We start from the raw sequence: 21,974 nt of genomic DNA, 5'->3' as shown, positions 1-21,974 counted from the left end.
AAAACTCTAAATGAATTTTAACATTTGCAGAAGAATATATATAAAAAAATACTCCCAGGATTTGGACCAGTAATGGCTGAATTTTTCCTCTTTTTTTAAAAGCAAAAGGGAAAAAAATAAATTAATTTGTTTTCAAGTTCACAGGAATCTGCTTCATAGCACAGGCTTGCTTAAATCCTGATGCAAAAAATTCAGCTTGAAAGCACACTGACAGAAGAATGTGTTTCTCTTTTTTTTTTTTTTTTTTTTTTTTAAAAAGCAGCCTCATTTGGGTTAAATAGCAAACATTTTTCTTTAAACCAAAGTCCAAAATACGTGGGCAAGGGCAAATGCATTTGCATTGTACTCATTTTCTGTGGCCTATGTAACTTGCAAGTTTTTATATACAGTACAGTTTTTCATTTCAAAGCTTTTTTCAAGGAGTAAAGAAATGTCCCCTTTTCCAGTCCAAAAGCAGTTAGGAACGCATCACTTGAGCATTACCTCGAGAACAACCTCGAGGTCCCTGGCCTGCTCCACGCTTGTAGTTCTGTTGATATCCATCCTGTAAATATAAATAAAAAAAAATTAAAGCGCCTATGCCAACTCAAAATACATAACCAATTGATTAGTCATTAGTGGACATTCTTTATACGACTGCCAATTTTGCAAATTACATCAAAAGTACAAACTTGTCAGAATTTGACTCTTTTCTAATCATTCTATTGCTCTTTAAACACAGGTAAGTTACAAAAAAAAAAAAAAAAGCACAAGACTAATATTTCGGTAGACAAATACCCAAGACTCCATAAGGGCAGAGTAAATAATTCTAAGTATTAAACTTTATAAAAAGTTAACCTCCTTCAGAAAAACTATTTAAATCAAGTTTGGTTTGCGGATTACTGCACTAAAGCAATAAATGGAATATACAGTCATATGAAAAAGTTTGGGAACCCCTCTTAATTCTTTGGATTTTTGTTTATCATTGGCTGAGCTTTCGAAGTAGCAACTTCCTTTTAATATCTGACATGCCTTATGGAAACAGTAGGATTTCAGCAGTGACATTAAGTTTATTGGATTAACAGAAAATATGCATCATAACAAAATTAGACAGGTGCATAAATGTGGGCACCACAACAGAGATATGACATCAATACTTAGTTGAGCCTCCTTTTGCAACTATAACAGCCTCTAGACACCTCCTATAGCCTGTGTGTCTGGATTCAGGATGGAGGTATTTTTGACCATTCTTCCATACAAAATCTCTCCATTTCAGTTAAATTTGAAGGCTGTCGAGCATGGACAGCCTGCTTCAAATCATCCCCATAGTCAGGGGACTGACTGCCATTTCAGAACATAGTTCTCTCTGCATGAATGCCTTTGTAGATTTCGAACTGTGTTTTGAGTCATTGTCTTGTTGGAATATCCAACCCCTGCGTAACTTCAACTTTGTGACTGATGCTTGAACATTATTCTGAAGAATTTGTTGATATTGGGTTGAATTGATCCAACCCTCGACTTTAACAAGGGCCCCAGTCCCTGAACTAGCCACACAGCCCAACAGCATGATGGAACCTCCGCCAAATTTGACAGCCGGTCGCAGGTGTTTTTCTTGGAATGTGGTGTTGTTCTTCCAACATGCAAAGCACTTTTTGTTCTGACCAAATCACTCAATTTTTGTCTCAGTCCAAAACACTTCGCTCCAAAATGAACCTGGCTTGTCTAAATGAGCATTTGCATACAACAAGCGACTGTTTGTGGCATGAGTGCAGAAAGGGCTTCTTTCTCATCACCCTGCCATACAAATTGGCATGCAGGAACTCACTGAGAGAGGCATAGAGAATTGTGTGTGAACATTCTGCAAACCGCTCATCAAGATCCCATCGTCAAGGCACATTTCCAGTTGAATGGTTGAGAAAATAAAGCAAAACTTGTGCTACTGGGCTGAAACCAACCCTCACAAACTTCAGAGACCCCTGCAGACAGTTTGGTGTGCCATTGCTGAATTTGGCATTGTAGGCCCTTGCTTTCCTAGGGGGGGTTGGTTAGCAACGGTCACCGTCACTTCAGAACATTACATTGAAATGCATGTGGTGGATGCCTGGTTTCAACAGAATGGAGCAATAGCTCATACAATGTGGAGATCCATGCAAGTTTTCCAGGGAAGCTGATCTCCCCGAGTGGCTTTCACTTTCGCCAGATATACACACAGCAACCTCAAAACCATGAACCCCTCAAGGACGCCATTTGCCAATATTTCCCTTGAAATGGCTGACCATGTCTTGAGAGCGTTCAGAAATCACCTCAAAGAGTGCATCACTAATGGCCACTACCTTGAAGACATTTTATATATATATAAAAAAAAGACGTTTTTTAGAACAAACATTTGAAATGTGGTGCTTTTTTGGCTCACCCTGTATAAACGTTTACATGCTGAAGAGATGTATGAACTTGCTAAAGACAGATTGAGGTACGGTTCACTATATGCTTAAACGTACAAGCAGAGATGAGTCAGTATGGTAACAATAAAGATTAAGTGGTTATATCCAAAGATAAATCAAAAACTGGACAAGCAAGAGGTATTAGTGAAGCTTCTGACAAGAGCAACACTGATCCCAACAAGAAGTTCTTATCAATCTTCCAAGCCCTCCCTTTCAGCTAGTTTGTTTAAAGCAATACTGAACCTAATTTTTTTTTTTTGGTTACTCATCCCATGTGTTTTGTAGTGGTGACCGAGAAATTTTTAATCTCATGTTTTCAGGATAACCAAGATAAACCTCATAGGAAGGATAAGTAAGCATCTGGGGTGATTAACTGAACACTTACAGTGGAGGAAATAATTATTTGACCCCTCACTGATTTTGTAAGTTTGTCCAATGACAAAGAAATGAAAAGTCTCAGAACAGTATCATTTCAATGGTAGGTTTATTTCAACAGTGGCAGATTGCACATCAAAAGGAAAATCGAAAAAATAACTTTAAATAAAAGATAGAAATTGATTTGCATTTCATTGAGGGAAATAAGTTTTTGAACCCTCTAACAAAAAAAGACTTAATACTTAGTGGAAAAATCCTTGTTTGCAAGCACAGAGGTCAAACGTTTCTTGTAATTGATGACCAAGTTTGCGCACATTTTAGGAGGAATGTTGGTCCACTCCTCTTTGCAGATCATCTCTAAATCCCTAAGGTTTCGAGGCTGTCTCTGTGCTACTCTGAGCTTGAGCTCCCTCCATAGGTTTTCTATTGGATTAAGGTCCGGAGACTGACTAGGCCACTCCATGACCTTAATGTGCTTCTTCTTGAGCCACTCCTTTGTTGCCTTTGCTGTATGTTTTGGGTCATTGTCGTGCTGGAACACCCATCCACGACCCATTTTCAGTTTCCTGGCAGAGGGAAGGAGATTGTCGCTCAGGATTTCACGATACATGGCTCCGTCCATTTTCCCGTTAATGCAATTAAGTTGTCCTGTGCCCTTAGCAGAAAAACACCCCCAAAGCAAAATGTTTCCACCCCCATGCTTGACGGTGGGGACAGTGTTTTGGGGGTCATAGGCAGCATTTTTCTTCCTCCAAACACAGCGAGTTGAGTTAATGCCAAAGAGCTCTATTTTGGTTTCATCAGACCACAGCACCTTCTCCCAGTCACTCTCTGAATCATTCAGGTGTTCATTGGCAAACTTCAGACGGGCCTGCACATGTGCCTTTTTGAGCAGGGGACCTTGCGAGCCCTGCAGGATTTTAATCCATTGCGGTGTAATGTGTTTCCAATGGTTTTCTTGGTGACTGTGGTCCCTGCTAATTTGAGGTCATTAACTAACTCCTCCCGTGTAGTTCTAGGATTCTTTTTCACCTTTCTCAGAACCATTGACACCCCACGAGGTGAGATCTTGCGTGGAGCCCCAGGCGAGGTCGATTGATGGTCATTTTGTGCTCCTTCCATTTTCGAACAATCGCACCAACAGTTGTCACCTTCTCTCCCAGCTTCTTGCGAATGGTTTTGTAGCCCATTCCAGCCTTGTGCAGGTCTACAATTTTGTCTCTGACATCCTTGGACAGCTCTTTGGTCTTTCCCATGTTGTAGAGTGTGGAGTCTGCTTGATTGATTGATTCTGTGGACAGGTGTCTTTTATACAGGTGACTAGTTAAGACAGGTGTCCTTAATGAGGGTGACTAATTGAGTAGAAGTGTCTAACCACTCTGTGGGAGCCAGAACTCTTAATGGTTGGTAGGGGTTCAAAAACTTATTTCCCTCAATGAAATGCAAATCAATTTCTATCTTTTATTTAAAGTTATTTTTTTGATTTTCCTTTTGATGTGCAATCTGCCACTGTTGAAATAAACCTACCATTGAAATGATACTGTTCTGAGACTTTTCATTTCTTTGTCATTGGACAAACTTACAAAATCAGTGAGGGGTCAAATAATTATTTCCTCCACTGTAGCTCACATAACTAACATCACAATCTACATGTCAGTTACCCAGTCTATACTCACACAAATGCACTGGCATTTTCTACTAAAATATTGTCACACTTCTAGAAAAAATATCAGCACGCAACATAAATCAACACATTCAAATGAGATTGAGCCTTTAAAACTGGAGATATGACACTTGACCAGTGGGGAAGAGGCAATCTTCATTTCAAAGGCTCAAAAAAACGGACAAGTAAACAAAACAGTATGCATGTTTGTTTCTCTGCTAAGATGTGTTTTAAAGTTTTGAAATGAGCAGGGGGCTCTGCGCCCTACTCGCCTATCCAGAGGTTTGGTTAGCCAGATATACAATATAAAGAGATTGTTATTTTCATTTCATTCATTTATTGATATTTGCCAATAATAAAGCTATAGTGAATGAATTATTCCCCTTCCTATTCCTGTCCTTTAAGCCAGCTGCTGATTGTGCCATGCTGTGTGACGATCATTTAAAAGCCTATACAGCAGCTATGCTTTTGTCTCACTTCCTTGTCTCAGGTCAAAACGCGATTTTCTCAGACACTTTAACATCCATTCCAAAAATAGTTTGCTAGATTCAGAATTGTTTGACATAGATGCCTACCCTTATCTATGCTTTATCTTCAGTCATCTTGACAACCTAAAATTTAAAAAAATTTCCTGCAACATGGATAAAACATGCTTAGGGTAAGTAACAAGATTTTTTTGGTGGAATGTTTCATTGAGTGGCCATGTGCCCACCAGCCCCTACAACTGAAAGGAAGACTCTATAGACCAGCATTTATTCAAAAAGAGCTGGTATTTCTTAATGATCAGAAAGCTGTCCATTTTGTTTCTTTGGGGGAGGAGGGCAGAGTTTTTTTTAAATAAAGTCAGAAGCAAAAAAATGAATTGTTCCTACACGTAATGGGCAAATACAAGCCGTTTAAAAACACCGCAGACAGTGTTACATACATAGCCCATCTGGAGTAACACCAACTAGAAACAAAATTTTCAATACAATTTTCTAAATACATTTTATACTGCAGTGTCTTGAAACAAATTGACTTGAGAACTCCATTTTTACATCACAATATTATAACTCACACAACCTATAGCAATGTTCTTTAAAATTTCACATATTTAATAAAATCTGTGCATACTGGAATATGGAAAAAAAAATACTTACCCTTTGAAAATTATTTGAGTAGTCACGAGATGTGTTAAACTGAGATTGTCCATATCCACTACTTGGAGTACTTGTAAATGAAGATCTGTAACCATCATAGCCACCTGCGGTAATAAAATAAAAAAAAATGGAAGAAAAAAAAAAAATCAAGTGAATCAAAATTGAGTGAAACCGAAATGCAAGCTTTTTTGTTCGTTTTCTTTTTAAACCCAAAGTGAAGTACCTCGGAAACCGTTTGAAGGGCCACGGAAGCCATTAAGCATGCCTCGAGAATTTCTGGGTCCTCCACGAGTGATGGCCCGGGTGTTATAATAGGACTGGCTAGGGCGAGGGAAACTGCTACCCTGTGCTTGGGGCTGCTGGGAAAGCTGCGGATGACTGCCTGCTGCTGGGATAGATTGGTCCTGGGTATGGAAAGTGTTGACTACTAAAATGAGAAATAGTTTAAAAATAAATAAATAAAAAATTGAACTAAAAAAAATTATGATTGCTCATAAAATGGCTCATTAAAATGTGCTGCCAGTGTCACAAGATTAACTGACTGGTACTGGAAATGTTCAAAAAGTATTAATTTTGCTGGTTCCCAGTATATGGAATAAGATGCATAATGATTCCTGGTGGCCCTGAAAATTTGCCACTTACCCGATTGTAGCTCCTCCTGCTGTAGTTCTGGCTGTTCCACCTGGTGAGGTGACTGGCTGGAAAAACTCTGGTTGTAACTGGTCTGGTATTGACTAGACTGTTTCAGTGCTTCTGTCTCACTGGCTGGGGGTACAGGGGCATTCATATTAAACACCTAAAAGAAAGAAAGTTTTACAAGATTAAAAACTAACATTAAATATATCAGTCATTTAAATATCTACTTGATAGTATATACTGCCCTCCACTTATATTGGAACCCTTATATTGGAATGGGCTGTGAAATCAGGTTATCCAGTGGAGAGAGCAAAAAAAAAAAAACCAACCACCTCTTCAGTAGGATGTACAACTGAAAAAGATTAAACGGAGTGAAAAATTACGATTTTGTACAGCCCCCCTTTGTCCTGACTTTGAATGCTTAATGAGGTTTGAGAACATATGTCAAGGGATCTGAGATTATTCCTGCTCACAGAATCTCACTAAATCCTTCAGATTGAGGTTCATGCTTGTGAACTCTCCTCTTCAGCTCCTCCCACAGGTTTTTCTATAAGGTTTGGGTCAGGGGCCTGGGATGGCAATGGCAAAACCTTCCTTTTGTGGACACAAAACCATTTTGTGCTGATGCGCTTTGGATCACTGTCCTGTGGGAAGATCCAACAGAAGTCCAATTTAAAGGTTCCTGGCCGAGACAGTAAAGTTTTGATTTAATAACTGCAGCAACTGACTCCATGATATCATGTATCACAACAATTCGTCCAAGGTCTTTTTCAGAAAAGGAGCTCCACAACAATCCACCATGAACCTTCACAGTAGAGATAATGTACTTTTTTTGCATGCCTATCATTCCATCTGGGTCAAAAACATCTATTTTTGTCTATTCTGACCATAGAATTGAAAGCTCCAGCAACATGTGGCAAGCTGCGGATGCTCAAGTTTTTTAGATGGCAAAAGAGGCTTTTACTGGCAAACCTTCCCCACAACTGGGGGTTTTTGATCGTATCTTGAGACTCCACTAACGTCTCAAATTATACAGCCATGATCCTTGGGCCATTCAAACCTTATGGACAAAAGTATTGGAATGCCTAACCATTACAACAAAAAGGGATTTTAATGACACTGCATTCAAACACGTTGGTCCCACCTTTGCAGCTATAACAGCTTCCACTCTTCTTGGAAGGCTTTCCACAAGATTTGAGTGCCCATTCATTCTGTAGGACATTTGAGGTCAGGCATTGATGTTGGATGAGAAGGCCAAGCTTGCAATATCCGTTCTAGTTCATCCCAAAGGTGTTTGATGGGGTTGAGGTCAGGGCTCTGCGTGGGCTAGTCAAGGTCTTCGACATTAAACTCATCTAACCATGTGTTTATGGACATTGCTTTGTGCACTGTGGCACAGTTATGCTGGAACAGAAAAGGGCCTTCCCCAAACTGGGAAGCAGAGTTTTGCCCAAAATGTCTTGGTATGCTGAAGGATGAAGCATTAGGATTGCACTTCACTGGAAGTAAGGGGCCTAGCCTAAACCCTGAAAAGCAGCCCCACACCATTATCCCTTCTCTACCAAACTATTTTTTACAATGCAGTCAGGCAGGTAACATTCCCCTGGCATCTGCTAAACCCAGACTCGCTCATCTGACTGCCGAACAGAAGTATGATTCGTCACTCTACAGAATATGTTTCCACTGCTCCACAGTTCAGAGGCAGTTTGCTTTACACCACTCCATCTGACGCTTGCATTAGACTTACCCATAAAGTTTTGGTGCTTACATTAATGCCAGTGGAAGCTTATAATTCTACAGCTATGGTATCTGTAGAGTGTTGGTGACTTTTACGCACTAATACCACTTACAACCGACCGTGAAATTTCATTTCTGCCAGATATTTCTCAAACGGTCTTATTACAAAAGTGGCATCCTATCACAGTATCATGCTTTACGTCACCAAACTCTTCAAAAATGACCCATTCTGTTTCACAACTGTTAGTAAATGTAGATTGCATGGCTAGGTGCTTGATTTTATACACCTGGCAATGGGTCGGATTCAAACACCTAAATTCAATAATTAAGAGCTGTGTCCCAATACTATTGTCCATAAAGCGCACATGACCTCTTCCAGGCCAGCTAATAATTTCTGCCCCCATCCACTACGTCTACGACACCAAAAATAAAAAAATGAAAATCAATCCACTAATTATTCAGTCAGCACATAAGGCTACTTGCTCCCAACACTACATCAGCACATTTAGAAGCGCAAATCAAAAGCGGACATTCAAGTATGAGCAGGCAGAGTAAATCAGCTTGACAATGCTTACCGTCTGCATTGACTGGAATGGGGCTGCGTTGACATTAATTCCACTGCTGTGGAGTGGTTTGCTGGGAACAGCCTGAAACACTTGTCCCTGTGAGGCAACAGGAAGTGGCGAGGATGTTGGTGGCTGTTCCGAGCTTAAGGACAATGATACCTAAAGTGTGTAATGAACAGTACAGTTAGATAACCTTGACAAGGAAGCAAATCCAAGTTAAATCAAAACAAAAGTACACAAATTACTTCTATATGTAAATAGTAATTTTACAGAAATATGGAAGGTGAAAAACCAAAAAAGAAAGTTACAATTTCCTTGCGATTACTCAAGGTTATAAACATGAATAGTGTTCACTCAGAGGTTATGGATAAACATTTAGATATGCACACAAATATCAAGATAAATTTACTGTATAAAGTGTTTAAAATTCTCAGTGATGTTCATTATAGGATCAATGTCTGCTAATTCATATGGGATTATTAAAGAAACCACATATATAAACAGCATATTTTAATTGTGCAATTGAAGCCAATTTATGAATTAATGTATGGCTAGCACAAATTAATGTATATATTAAAAATACCATTGGTCTAATGTAATTAAGGCTTTTATACAGACACTTATACAGGAGAGGATTTGTAAGTAATCAACAGAAGCTGGCACATATGTAGAAATTTTATCAATTTAAGGCTTAACTAAACTTTCAAAGCTGGAAGCGATTACCCATTACTTGTCACATGAAATAGACTTATTTGTATAATATGAAAATTTAGACATTTTGTATAATATGAAAAAATTACAATTCTTTATACAATCCACCACAGACACCAACACACTACTGATGAATACATAAAAGCTGGCATAAAAAAAATTAGTCATTCAGCAGCTCTCTAGAAACCCCAGCGCAAGAGTATAATCAGAACCTATAGTCGCACATGCAGCAAAAAAAAAAATAAAAAAATTGAAGTTTCATGACCAACACTTTAATTCTGCACCACCCCACTCCTCTCAGTAAACCTTCAGTTCTGAAAGCAACTTCCCATATACTAATTAGGGACAACTGCAGGAAGGTGGACTACACTAAACTAGCACAGGAAAGTTAAAGTCTGAATTAGCACAAGTCTCCCTAGTTTGGTGTGTTCATTACATTTCTTATGGAAGTAGAAGTCCATAATGAAAATGAACAGCTGTGTCAAATATTGGAAACATTTGAAAGTGTGCTTCATTTTAAAAATGTTTCAAATCTAAATACTCTATTTTAATAGCAATGTCATTTTTGACCCTCTAAAATAAAGGTCCACAGAAGGCTACATTGCTAGTGATGGATTAGAATTCTTATTAAATCATTAATCTTGAAAATCGTCAAATGATGCAAATTTTCAGATAACTATGTGGGGGGTAACTTAAACTTTCTGGGAGTGGCTCTTATTTCATTCTTTACTGGTGGTCCTAGCCCACTATCATCCTGATCAGCAACCACATGCCTATATTATCAATCCTCATTCTCTTCAAAACCCAACCCCACCCCCCACCCCGGTTCATGGAAAGGAGCAACTTTGACCCCTGGTGTCCCATTATAGGGCAAATCCCTGGGTTTATGTGGCACAACTTCAAGTACTTCCGATTATGTGTGCTTAAGACACTAATTGCTTTTCTCTTTATCAAAAAAGACTACTGAAAAGTACATCCTTCCTTGCTCAACTTGCCGATTCACCTATTTTATGTTAGCTAGCTAACTAATGTACATTTGTTACAGCTTACATTTTACACAAGTTACTTATGTAGCCTTTCTTATTTCTAATTATGAGAGAGAAGTTTCCCAGGTTTATTGCTGGCACACCAGGAAAGGGTGAGGCAAAAGTTTAAAAAAAAAAACCAAAAAAAAAAAACCAAACAAACAAAAAAGCATGTCCTTAAAAGTCAGAGGAACCATCTTTTTAAAAAACCTAAAGCATTGTGGGATTTCAGCAATGCTCTGGAGTGTTATGGACCTCCGCACACCATAGTTGAGGATTTAATGCACAAAGCACCATTAGAGCATTGACTGACCCACCTCTGAACATTTACAAGTTCACATTAAAACATACCACTAATTGCTATTTATCCATACCCAACTGCCTACACTCACAAATAAGTAATCGCACTCAAACTTAAAAACTTAAAACATCTGAGTGTCAACACACATTGCAAGTGCAGATTAATGGCTTTTTAGATGAATCTAATAGCATCAGAATGTAAATGTAATTCATTGGAAATTTGGTACTTGTGCTGGGGCAATCGATTCCATGGGAATATGTTTAAATCAGACTTTGTTTTTATATACACGTAAAAACTACCTCAATACAAACATCTGAAGACTTATCTTGGCTCTGTCTTTTTAGACTTCTATGCATCACATTTTCCTTTGTGATCCTTTTCGCTCCAAAAGACTTCACAGGATTTGCAAAAGACTACATATACACTTAGGCCATGGGTGTTCTTAAAGGTAGCAGCCTTTTCTCTACTGCACAATAAGCTATATTCTCATTTCACAGAATATTTTATATCTATCAAGGCTGGAAAATAACACCAAGCCATGCTTCTCACCTCCTCAATTAGAACAGTTTAGAGACATGTAATATTCCGAATTCTAAAAGCTACACGTGGCAAGGGTGCTGTGCAATGAAAAATCATCATTACAGCAGCAAAAGCATACATTCTGTGAGCAATCAAACTACATTCTTGAAAAACTGAAATTTGCCAACTTTTTCATACATACACAGTAAAACCCCACCAAAGTAACACTGGCTCCAACTCCCCCAAAGTCATCTACCACCCATATCAACCCAGGTGATCAGAAAATACTAACTATTCCTCCCCAACCTCTCTGGACTTAACGTTTGTTGAGAAACCCCATAAAAACACTGTAAGAAAGGGTTGATGCAAGTATTAGACACATAAGGAAATTCAAACTGAAATACTTTATTTGTAACAAGTGAAACCATCAAAGGAAATAATCAACAAATCAAGGGGCAGGACAGACTACAGCTGCCTCCTTACTAAATTAGGAGATTTGTCTCCCACTTAACCCCTTCTATATAAATATCATAACTGATTAGGTTTCTCTACTCAAGGATAAATATTTCAAAGATGCCCACCTGAATTGGGTCCAAGGCTTCAGTCTGTGGTCGCGGGTCTGTTGTGTGGGTGGTTTGATATAAAGGTGCTGATGTGGAGAACGTTTCAGGTGTAGGCGAGACCATAGGAACCTTAAATATAAAAGACATCTGTTAAATCAACTATAAAATTAACATTTTTATATATATGATACATTGTAATATTACGTGTTGTACATTAACTTAATGTCTAGATCTCTGATTCAGGCAAAATTCTAATCTAGCAGCTTCACAGTGAGTAAGCAGGTAAATAAGCACTCAAGAGGGCTTCCCTCCATGAAAATTGTTCATTTTCCTTTTTGCCTTCAACTTGTAATATGCAAAAACAAAACTTAAGCGACTATTTCTGAAAAAATAATTTCCTTCCTTCTGCCAAACTTTTAAACAAATGTATTAAAGTGGATGGAATTTAAAAAAAAAAAAAAAAGCTGCAAAATCAAATACTTGCTTGTATTAAAAAAAACAAAGCCCCCACACTGGCACTCATTAGGTCGGGGGAAAAAAAAAAAAAAGCTCATTGCCTTTTGGTTTTAAGCAACACTAAAATCACTAGTAATGGGATTGCAGAGACTTGATTCTGCTTTTTGAGATCAGACATCAACCATTGAAAGAGGAGTTCATTTAAGAAGAAAAAAAAAAAGACTGTTACAATTAATGTTAGCCTGACTGGTGCATGTAGGGTTCAACATTTAGTCCATTTTAAAATGTTGCCATCCTTTTCAGTTTAACTCACAACATTATGTACACATACATGTTCATTTTCCATGTTTTTTTTCCCTGAACTTGGATGGATTGGTGCATTTTGTGTGCAAGCAATATTTGCTTGAAATTGAAGTACCCAGGGCATGGGAAAAGCACTATAGAAACAAAGTATTATAATTAAAGAACACCATTTAGTAGTAATCTCTGTCACTTCTGTCAGAGACAGAAGACCATGGGCACATTCTACTAAGGCATCGGCAGTAGGCCAGAAAGCATAGTTACAAAAAAAGGCAAGAGGAACTTCCAGGAGTTGTTGTCCTGAACAGGCAAAGCAAAATACCCTAAACCAGACTACACTACATAAATATCAACTGAGTTAAACGGTGTACAGTACCATGGATTAGTTACATTAGGAGGCAAACGGCCAAAAGAAATAACGAGGAATAGCAGAAGTGTGAACATGACCTACCTCCTTTAGGCAAGTCAGCTCTGTTCATATTAAGTTAAAAGCAATAACTTTACCCTGTAATACACTGTCACATATTTAAACAAAAAAATAATGCAGCATTAAATCTGTTAGTGCACTATTAGACACTATTGTAAAATTTAAGAAATGTTTAATAAAAACCAAATCAGACTCAATGTGGAAGTCTCAGCTCGAGGTTTCCAAAAACCCTTCACACTAGCATTCCAAATCCTTTATAGCCTGAAGACTTGATATTCTGAACAGTGTAAGGTTTTCCAATTCAAGATTAAAACTGAATTGACACACTGTCTTGAATAAAAGATTCAAGATATACAAAAATCCAATAAGAAAAGATCTGAGGGATTATAAAAGTAGTCGTCAGTAGAGTGGCTAAGACAGCAGATTTCAAATAAATAAGTCAACATTTCAGTTTGGCTTATGTGTAACCCTGAGCAAGCCCCTTAACCTCTGTGCGCCAAACATTATATATAAACTGTTGTAAAAGACCCTGAATCTTGCAAGTTGTCCTGAATAAGTGTGTAGTTTAGAACAGTTATTTCGGAAAACCGGACAATTTATAGTGTGCTTCTTTTACAATCCGAGAAGCCTGACCAAGAATTTAGTGACAGCTTTTATAGAATACACAGAGCTAAAAAACTATTTAAGCAAGTTACACAAAGAACTATTAAAATACACAGTATGGTAATATTCACACCATTAATTGAAACCCCACATCTTTAGATGAAATTTTCAAAATTAGCAAGTACAGATACACATCACAAGGAGACAAGTTCAGCCTACCTGTGTGGCTTCTGGCTGAACAGCAACTGCATTTGCCTGTGCAAGTCTTGATTCAGAAAGAACTAAAGAGGGGGAAAAAAAATGATAAAAACATATGAAAAAATGAATAGCTAAATACAAATCTGCTTCATGAACAAATTTAGTTAACAAAAAAAAAAAAAAGTGTCACCAAGAACTTCTAAGCATACAAGTCCAATATGAAGAAGAAGTGTGATCAGTGGGAATGGAGAGTAGAAATTAACAGTGCAGCTCAAAAACACTTTAGGACCTGAAGCTGTCGCAACTCTTTAATCTCGGTCTCCATTTTCTTATAGTTGCCAGCACACACTATTATCATCATTTAGAAGAAAAAAAAAATACAAAGATGTTTACAAAGCACTGAACTTAAAGTTTTAACAGTTTGCTGTCAAAACAGGGTGTTGCATGTATCTGTAGGTCATTGTGAAGTTTCTCTCTGCCTGCAAAAACAGCCAAAATTGTATGTCTCAGTAGAGACCACCCTTCCTGGTCCACATTCGTCAGCATAACTTCAGGTAGTGTCACTTTAACAAGCAGGTTTCTATCTATTTTTTAAAAAGGTGTTTCAGCTCTCATTCTTTCCTTTGCCACATGGATCATGAGATAAGGTAACTCGAATATGAATGCTTCAAGGTCTGCCTTTACCCATCACTTACTCGATGGCCAAAATTGGAAGTGAAAAGGGCAGAATTTTCTTTTCCCTCCAATCAGATTTGTGAATTCTCCAGGTTCAGATCTTTCAAATAAATGGTACAGCTTGACTCTGAATATTTTGTGACTGGTGGGTAGCACAAAGAAAACCAGTTTACAAAATTTCCACTGTGACCAACAGCAAAGTGGTCTACATAGGTAAGTTAAAAAAAAAAATCCTATGATCGAGCTCAAAAGTTTTTTGTATTAGAGGATATTGAACATCTCACCATCAGATCTATTTCTTTCAACTTTTGTATCCAAAAAGTTTGTACGGTGGTGTATGTATAGTGTAGTATAGTGTTCCTGCTTTCTTCCAATACAAGAGTGATCCAAAATTGGTAGGTATGCAGGCTTTTTCATATTTAGGGAGTAATGCTGTCCATTTATTTCCAGTATTTTTGCATATATTCATATCATTTATTTAATGAGCTCTGAATAAATAACTTGCGCAATTCTAATTATATATACACAAACACTTTGTCCCCAAAGGGAAATAATTTTATAGAAACTTCATAAAACAAAAATAGATAAAAACCAACCACACCCCCCCAAACCACAAAAACTTCTGGCTTGGATAACAAAAATCTGTTACTGTCAATACAAAATTGTAGGCGACAATAAGATGAGGTCAGACCAGCTTGGATTGTGCCACAGATCTATATTTTTAAAGGCATTAATATTTGAATTGAAAAGAACAGCCTAAGAGGCCTTGATTCCCCTTAGAAGTCACCAGCATTAAGAATGAATCATCAAAAAGATGTTGGTACAAAGTGAATCATTTCTGTTGCCATGTCAGCCTTACTTTCCCTGGCATTAACAGACTAATTCAACTGGCAATTCAAATGACTAGATCACACATTTAGTTATTAAATTGTACTGTGCTCCCTTTATCACCACTGCACATTCACAAAAACCTTTTAGTCCTCCTCCATCTGCTGCTTTTTCCACTCCGTCTGATGAAACTCAAGCATTAAAATAGCATCTGAAATAAGAGGTGTAAGCTGGTTCTCCGCAGTATCCTCAAGCTCCAGATGAACTTCTAACTTTGTCCTTTCATCCTTTTCATTTAAGGAAGAGCAGCAACTCCGACAGGGCATAACACTGGGGCTCTTTAGGTGCCGGTGATCGTAGTGCTACCAGGTGAATATGGGAATGTTTAAAAACATCCCATGTTACACTTTAAGAGTCTTTTATATTCTCTGAGGCTACAGACATAGGCAGCCATCAGATCTTCTATGCTTACCATGTGACATTTCATGCTTATAACAAACTTATACACCACAATTGTAATTTTTCCTTGTAGTAACCAACAATTTTTCTTCTAAAAATGGTTCTGAATTTGGGTATTGTGCAATAATTTGAGCACATATTAAAATACTATCTCCAGATTTTCTGAAAGGCCAAGGTCCAGCCTTTACTTGCATATGTAGAAAATACTTTACAGTAAGGCAAATTCATGATATGTTAATATACCTGGTGGGTTGGGAAGAAAAGGCAGTTAAAGAAATGCATTTTTACTTTAAAACTGTGAAACTGTACAAAATGGCTGCTAGCATTTCATGACATACTCCCCACCCTCCCATAGCACAGTCACCTGCCTGTATTCTGTGTGGTCTTTGTGGTGTTCGATTGTAACTTTTCTGGTCACAAGTGTTGGAATATAGTTCTAAAGTATAGTTTTTGGTAAAGGTTAAGTTGGAATTTGCATGTTTATTGTGCTTTAAAATTTCTTCTTTCCATAGTTCCTTCATCAGTTTTCATAATGAGGCCCAAGAATTGCGGTTTCAAAATTTATACATCTAGAACTTGTGCTTTCAATAAATTATGTTCATAACCTTCATTTATTGGAAAACTGCAAAGGCTGAAAAAAGAATCCACTAATTTTTACTATCTGAAAATAGATGTTGGCAGGGGACATTTCATAGCCATTAGATACACAGTGCACTTTTTTGGCATTTGGAAGCTTTTTTCAACATTTATGCTAAGAATATTATAAGCATTGTTTGGGTAAAAAACATGAAGTTTGCAACTTACTGTGCTGTTATCTAAATAAATATTATAAAAAAAAAAAAAATCTTGAAAGGAGACGAGATATGACACAAACAATTTCTCCAGGTGTAAATATTCTGAAACATCTGCCCTTCATTTGGATATGTAGAATATGTACATGGAGTTAACCATGAAGGATTTGTGGCCAGTTAAATTTTCAGAAAATGGCCAAATCTAAGGCAGAGTTTCAAAAGATTAAGACTAATAAAAGCAGACAATGTAATCTTAGCACAAGCATAACTACAATATTTAATTTTCACAAGTGGATCATAGAAGGGTTAGATCAACTGGCTAAGAGGAAGTGGCCTGGAATGAGTAATAGTATGTGAAATCTTACCCTACGATGACCAAACAGTTGAAATTTGGTTGGTGCCTACTCTACACCCAGTCCTATTAGGTTTGGTAGCAGTGTAAACGTTAATGGAAAAAGCAACAACTTACCTGGTGGACAAACCATCTGTGGCATATCCATAGTTTGTGCAGTCTTCATAGGTTGTGCCGATACTATGGCTGGATCCATAGGTGGACTCTCAAATTCAAGCATAGACTCCTACAACATTTTCAAAAAATACATTTTATCAAACACATGTAAGCATGCCGAAACTAATAGGGCCAAAGCTATTTCTTCACAGATTAGAAAATCTAACAGGATGGTTTAAAATATGACACATCTGATCTCAATGAAGCACTTTAGATAGGATCCTTAAGCAACATTTGTAACATCTTTTCACTTTCAACAAAAAAATGCCAAATGCGGTCTCTTAAATGAATGGTACAATTTGTTAATCCATCATGTTATACCAGTTTGTGATGGCACTGCATACTGTTAAAGAGAATTTACTGAGACATTTCCTTTATTTAGTCAATTACATGTACGCCTAATAAGAATCAGCATCAACACCACTCTCCAGATACTAAACATTTTTTTTTTTTTAATTTAAATAAATAAATAAATAAAATAGAAAAAATAGAAAACCGACAATCCCACAAATTGCTTTCCAACATTAAACCACTCTCTGTGCAAAATTAACTATTCAGGCAATGGACAATCAAATTCTCTTCAAGTACTATTGCCAAATTAAGCATGTTGTAGCAGATACCCTAAGATTCTTTTCTAGAATGTAAAAAAGTGCTCATACCTGCATAAAATTGTAGGGACCCTGCATTTGTGCCATTAGATCTTGCACCCTTTGCTTTCTGACAACTGGATCTGCTGGAGGAACGGGGACGACTGGGTTCACTGTGTGCATCTCTGTTGGGGCAGTGACGGGACTGACTGTTGGCAAAGATGGTGGCTGTTGCTGTAGACTACCACCAACCACCTAAAACAGAAATCACATTGGTTCAATTTTTTATTTTTCCCCCATGCAGTTCTTGGTAGGATTCTAAGGACAGAACGGAAAACTTTTCAATGGGCTTATTAACATTTTAAAAGATGCCCCAAAAGAATTGAGAATAAATGCCATCAAACTTAATTTGCAAGCATTCTCCGAGACTAAATGTAACACATTAGCCTATGGACTGCAATCAGGTACAATGTATTTAACACTAGAATTACCAGAGCCTACGAGAAAGCCCGTAAATCCGGCCCACCGCTCCGACAGCATCTTTTGTCCTATAAATGTGCAGATTAAGACAAGCAGCAAGCAGCCTGCTATTCCATCCCCCACCGTCGCAGAATGTTCACCAAGTTCTCCCAGCTCATGCCTTGTGTGATAATCTGAGAGGGAACTGCTGGAGTTTTAGAGTGGAAATAATAGATTGTTATTTGGAACACATGTATTTCATGTGTGTTCCATTTCTACAGTAATCTGTGTAAACACACTGTTAAAACAGAAATTTTCATATTTTCGTATTAACTGCTGCAAAATGTAGGCATAAACTATAGAATGTGTGAAGCATGAAGTTCAAAGATCAAATAAACACTTTCACAATAGGTTCAAGGACGATACAACAGCTTCCGTGGCATAGTGGTAAGATTTGCTGACTTGTAATCAAGAGTCCCCGGTTCAATCCCCACTGCCTCCTATATTTGCCGCTTTCAGTAGTGAGCTGCTCTTATTGTTATTACAGTACACACATTTGGTTTGCATCTGTAACAAACCATGTACATTTATAGTACTGTACTTGTAAAAGTTACCTTTTTTCACTTCACGATCACAACACGTACTACCGCCCTAGGGATCTGACGCGGTTAGTTTTTATTTGAAACTGGGAGTAACTGTGGATGTGAGTGGTGTTTTGAGGCAATGGAATTGGACATTCTCTGATCTGGAGTGATAAAAGCTGACACACAAATGCTGGTGAATCTGCCTTCTTCGTATCTCACCGTCACTGTTGCAAAGGCGTGAGCTTATTCAGTGCAGCAGGATCAATGCACATGTACTGTGCAAGACATGTACGGGGCCACTGAAAAGAAGAGTGTTCATGGCTCATATTGCAGAGGAACTTCGTCATTGCATCTTACTAGAAAAGGCGATGTAAAAAGAGGATCCAACAGCGACAAGCTTTTGTTCCAAGACACCCGCTTCCCCAGGAAAAGTAAACTGAGTCAGTGTCAAGTGCCTTTCAATGTAATAGAAACCACAGCATAGAGAAAAGTGTGCACATTGCAACAGGTACACACATCGTAAAATGTAGCAAGGACAGTTGTTGCAGCACAGAGAAGAATAAATAAATAAATAAATAAATAAATAAATAAATAAAATATATAAAAATAACACATTGGGTATAAATTTATGGTACATGTAAAAAAAGTTAGCTTTTTTCAGTTTTATTCTCTCAATCATGAGGACGCTCTAACATCCCCTCACCTGCCTCTCCTGATCTGACTAAGTAACAGCGCCACTGTAAATTCACACCCAATCTGATGCAGTTAGTTTTCAAATATTGCATTAGTGCAATGATGTTTTCTGATTGGTACTATTCAGATCATAAAATGATTTCTTCAAAATGTCACATATATTGTCTCTTTCAAGTGTGTAATAGAAACAGCAAAGAGAGAAGTGTGTGCATTGCAACAGGTACGCGTCGTCAATGTAGGAAGAGACGGTCCTTGCGTGTGTATAAACTGTTAAAATTTGAATTTGATGATTGCATATAGAGCTGAACTGACCTCAATGTCATAAAATGAATAATTCCAAATATCAAATATACCTATGGCTGCCTTTTTTTTTTGGACATCATAAACCATAAGGTGCATACGAAGTGACTGAGATATGAAGGAGGCAGCTTTTATCCCTCCAGATCAGAGAAAGTCCAGTTCCATTGCCTCAAAAACAGCGCTCACATCCAGTTACTCCCAGTTTCAAATATAAACTAACAGCGTCAGATTCCTAGGGCTAGAGTATGTATTGTGATCGTGAAGTAGAGTGGAGGGGGGAAAAGAAAAAAAAAAAAAAGAAAAAAAGTAAACTTTTATAAGTACAGTACTATACTGTAAATGTAAACGGTCTGTTAGACACAAACCAAATGTGTGTACTGTATAATATTAACAATAACAGCAGCTCACTACTGAAAACGGCAAATGTAGGAGAGACAGTCAGGATCGAACCAGGGACTCTTGATTACAAGCCAGCAAATCTTAACGCTACGCCACGGAAGCTGCTGTATTGTCCTTAAACCTTTTGTTTTGTGTTTATTTGATCTTTGGACTTCAGGCTTTACATATTCTATAGTTTATGCCTCCATTTTGTAACATTACTAAAATATGAAAAAGTTTGTTTTAACAATGTCTTTACACAGATTACTGTAGAAACGGAACACAAATGAAATGCATGTGTTCCAAACAGTCTATTATTTCCACTCTAAAACTCCAGCAGTTCATTCCCAGATAAACAAGGCATGAGCCGAGAGAACTTGGTGAATGTTCTGCGACGGTGGGGGTTGGAATAGCAGGCTGCTTGCCTTAATCAGCTCATTTACAGGACAAAAGACACTGTTGGAGAGGTGCAAACGGATTTAAAGGTGGGCCAGATTTACAAGCTTTCTCGTAGGCTCTGGTAATTCTAGAGTTAATCATTTAGAAAAGGAAGAAGAAAAAAAAATTAGATTCTCAAACCTAAAATTTATCTAACTGCAGACTGAAATGCCAGACTGAAATGCCTGGAGCTATATAAGCAACACTGGGTTAAGCCCCTTCTGGAGTTTGCTTAAGCACACAAATCGTCTATTTGATATCAAAACTACCTAACACACACATTTTTGGGAATAGGCATGGTAAACGCATGCAAAAACAGGCAGAATGTTGTCAGTGTAAAACTTTTATATCTAGGTACATGGATGTGATTGTGACAAGTCAGAAACAGCATGCTCTAGCTTAGTTTACTTCACTGAAACAAAGTTCAGTGTTGGCTAGACTCCCAGATTTAATGTGCCAAGCTAATAGTGTAAAATCTAATGATACCATGTTCAATTTTGGTAACACACTAATCAGCCAGTTACCCTCTACTGATCTGAGATCAACTTTTCATACTTCAACTTGAGATATAAATGTATGTATTAACATTGAGAATTTAAATTGTAAATACAGCTGCAGACACACCCATTCAAAGCAACCATCATTGTAACATACACATTTACCAGTGCTTGACTCATGACAAGAAAGGACTACTATTTTGTACAACAAAGAAACCATTTTAGAATTGAACATTTTGAAACTAGGGAAGGTTATCCAAGACTTCCATCAGTAAGTGCCTGTTCCATTTTTGTACATAAGCTATACTTTGCATTTAAAGGCATTTAAACATTTAAATAAAGCAATGTTACATGGATAGATCTGACCCACAACCTGATCCATCAGACTACCACCTACACCGTTTTTAGACATCTACAGTTATTAGCCAAGTCAGAAGTTCTGTGCGTTTGGGGAGTTGGTTGCTAGTGTTTTAAGAGTTTGAGCTGTCAATGTGCAGATGGATAAAGCTGTAGGCTACAACTGCTTTCCACCTTGCATAATCAGTTTGTGCCCAAGGGGAAATTTTTATATTTTTCTATGTACACTAGGGGGTTCTGCCCCCTGTTCACTTCGCTCGCCAACCCCCAGTTCAATGTAACATTTTCATCTACGATATTTAAAGGCAAGTTAAAGGTTTTGTGAACTGTTTAACCGTGTGGAAGAAGAATTGCTGCTATACCTGTCCGTGCTATCGATGTAATGTTTTTGAATAGCTGTTTGCAATAATGGAGTAAACATTTATACAAAAATGTTTTCCCTGTTCCGCCTGGTCCATCTATGAAAAATAAAATCGGTTTAAATTTTTCCGAGGACACTGTTTTTGAATTGTGTCAAAAATGGATCCTTGATCATCGTTTAAGTTTGAGTACACTGCCCGATATATTTTTCTATGGTCTTCCACTGTTATATCTTCGTCTGCTTTTATCTCTTACTTTCTCAAGAAATTTACGAATCAGAGGTAAAGTCCAAATTGTTCCATTGTTAAATCTTCTGCTTGTAACAATTCTTTGATGACTGAAAGAGCCGTTTGTTCATTTGACTTTTCGGATAATGGTTCTTTGAACACTTCCCATAAATGTAAAGCATCAACTTACCCTG

General features: G+C 37.6%; 1 protein-coding gene across 3 annotated transcripts in view; it reads right to left on the bottom strand.

Moving 5' to 3' along the window:
* Window positions 1–21,974, bottom strand: part of LOC120515376 (caprin-1-like) — a 67,811-nt gene that overhangs the window by 3,912 nt on the left and 41,925 nt on the right. For 2 of the 3 annotated variants that reach the window (XM_039736279.1, XM_039736290.1), the window contains 9 exons: window positions 17,560–17,742; window positions 16,862–16,970; window positions 13,661–13,722; window positions 11,674–11,784; window positions 8,546–8,695; window positions 6,240–6,393; window positions 5,821–6,024; window positions 5,598–5,701; window positions 484–544 (listed from right to left, as the gene is read on the bottom strand). In XM_039736279.1, the coding sequence (XP_039592213.1) occupies window positions 484–544; window positions 5,598–5,701; window positions 5,821–6,024; window positions 6,240–6,393; window positions 8,546–8,695; window positions 11,674–11,784; window positions 13,661–13,722; window positions 16,862–16,970; window positions 17,560–17,742 (1,138 nt within the window). The remainder of the gene's footprint in view (window positions 1–483; window positions 545–5,597; window positions 5,702–5,820; window positions 6,025–6,239; window positions 6,394–8,545; window positions 8,696–11,673; window positions 11,785–13,660; window positions 13,723–16,861; window positions 16,971–17,559; window positions 17,743–21,974) is intronic. The other variant, XM_039736301.1, reaches the window with a different exon arrangement.

This window comes from Polypterus senegalus, chromosome 1 (assembly GCF_016835505.1).
Source record: "Polypterus senegalus isolate Bchr_013 chromosome 1, ASM1683550v1, whole genome shotgun sequence".
NCBI lineage: Eukaryota > Metazoa > Chordata > Cladistia > Polypteriformes > Polypteridae > Polypterus > Polypterus senegalus.
The sequence above is the reverse complement of the archived record's forward strand: the minus strand, read 5'-3'. Positions and strand labels throughout refer to the sequence as shown.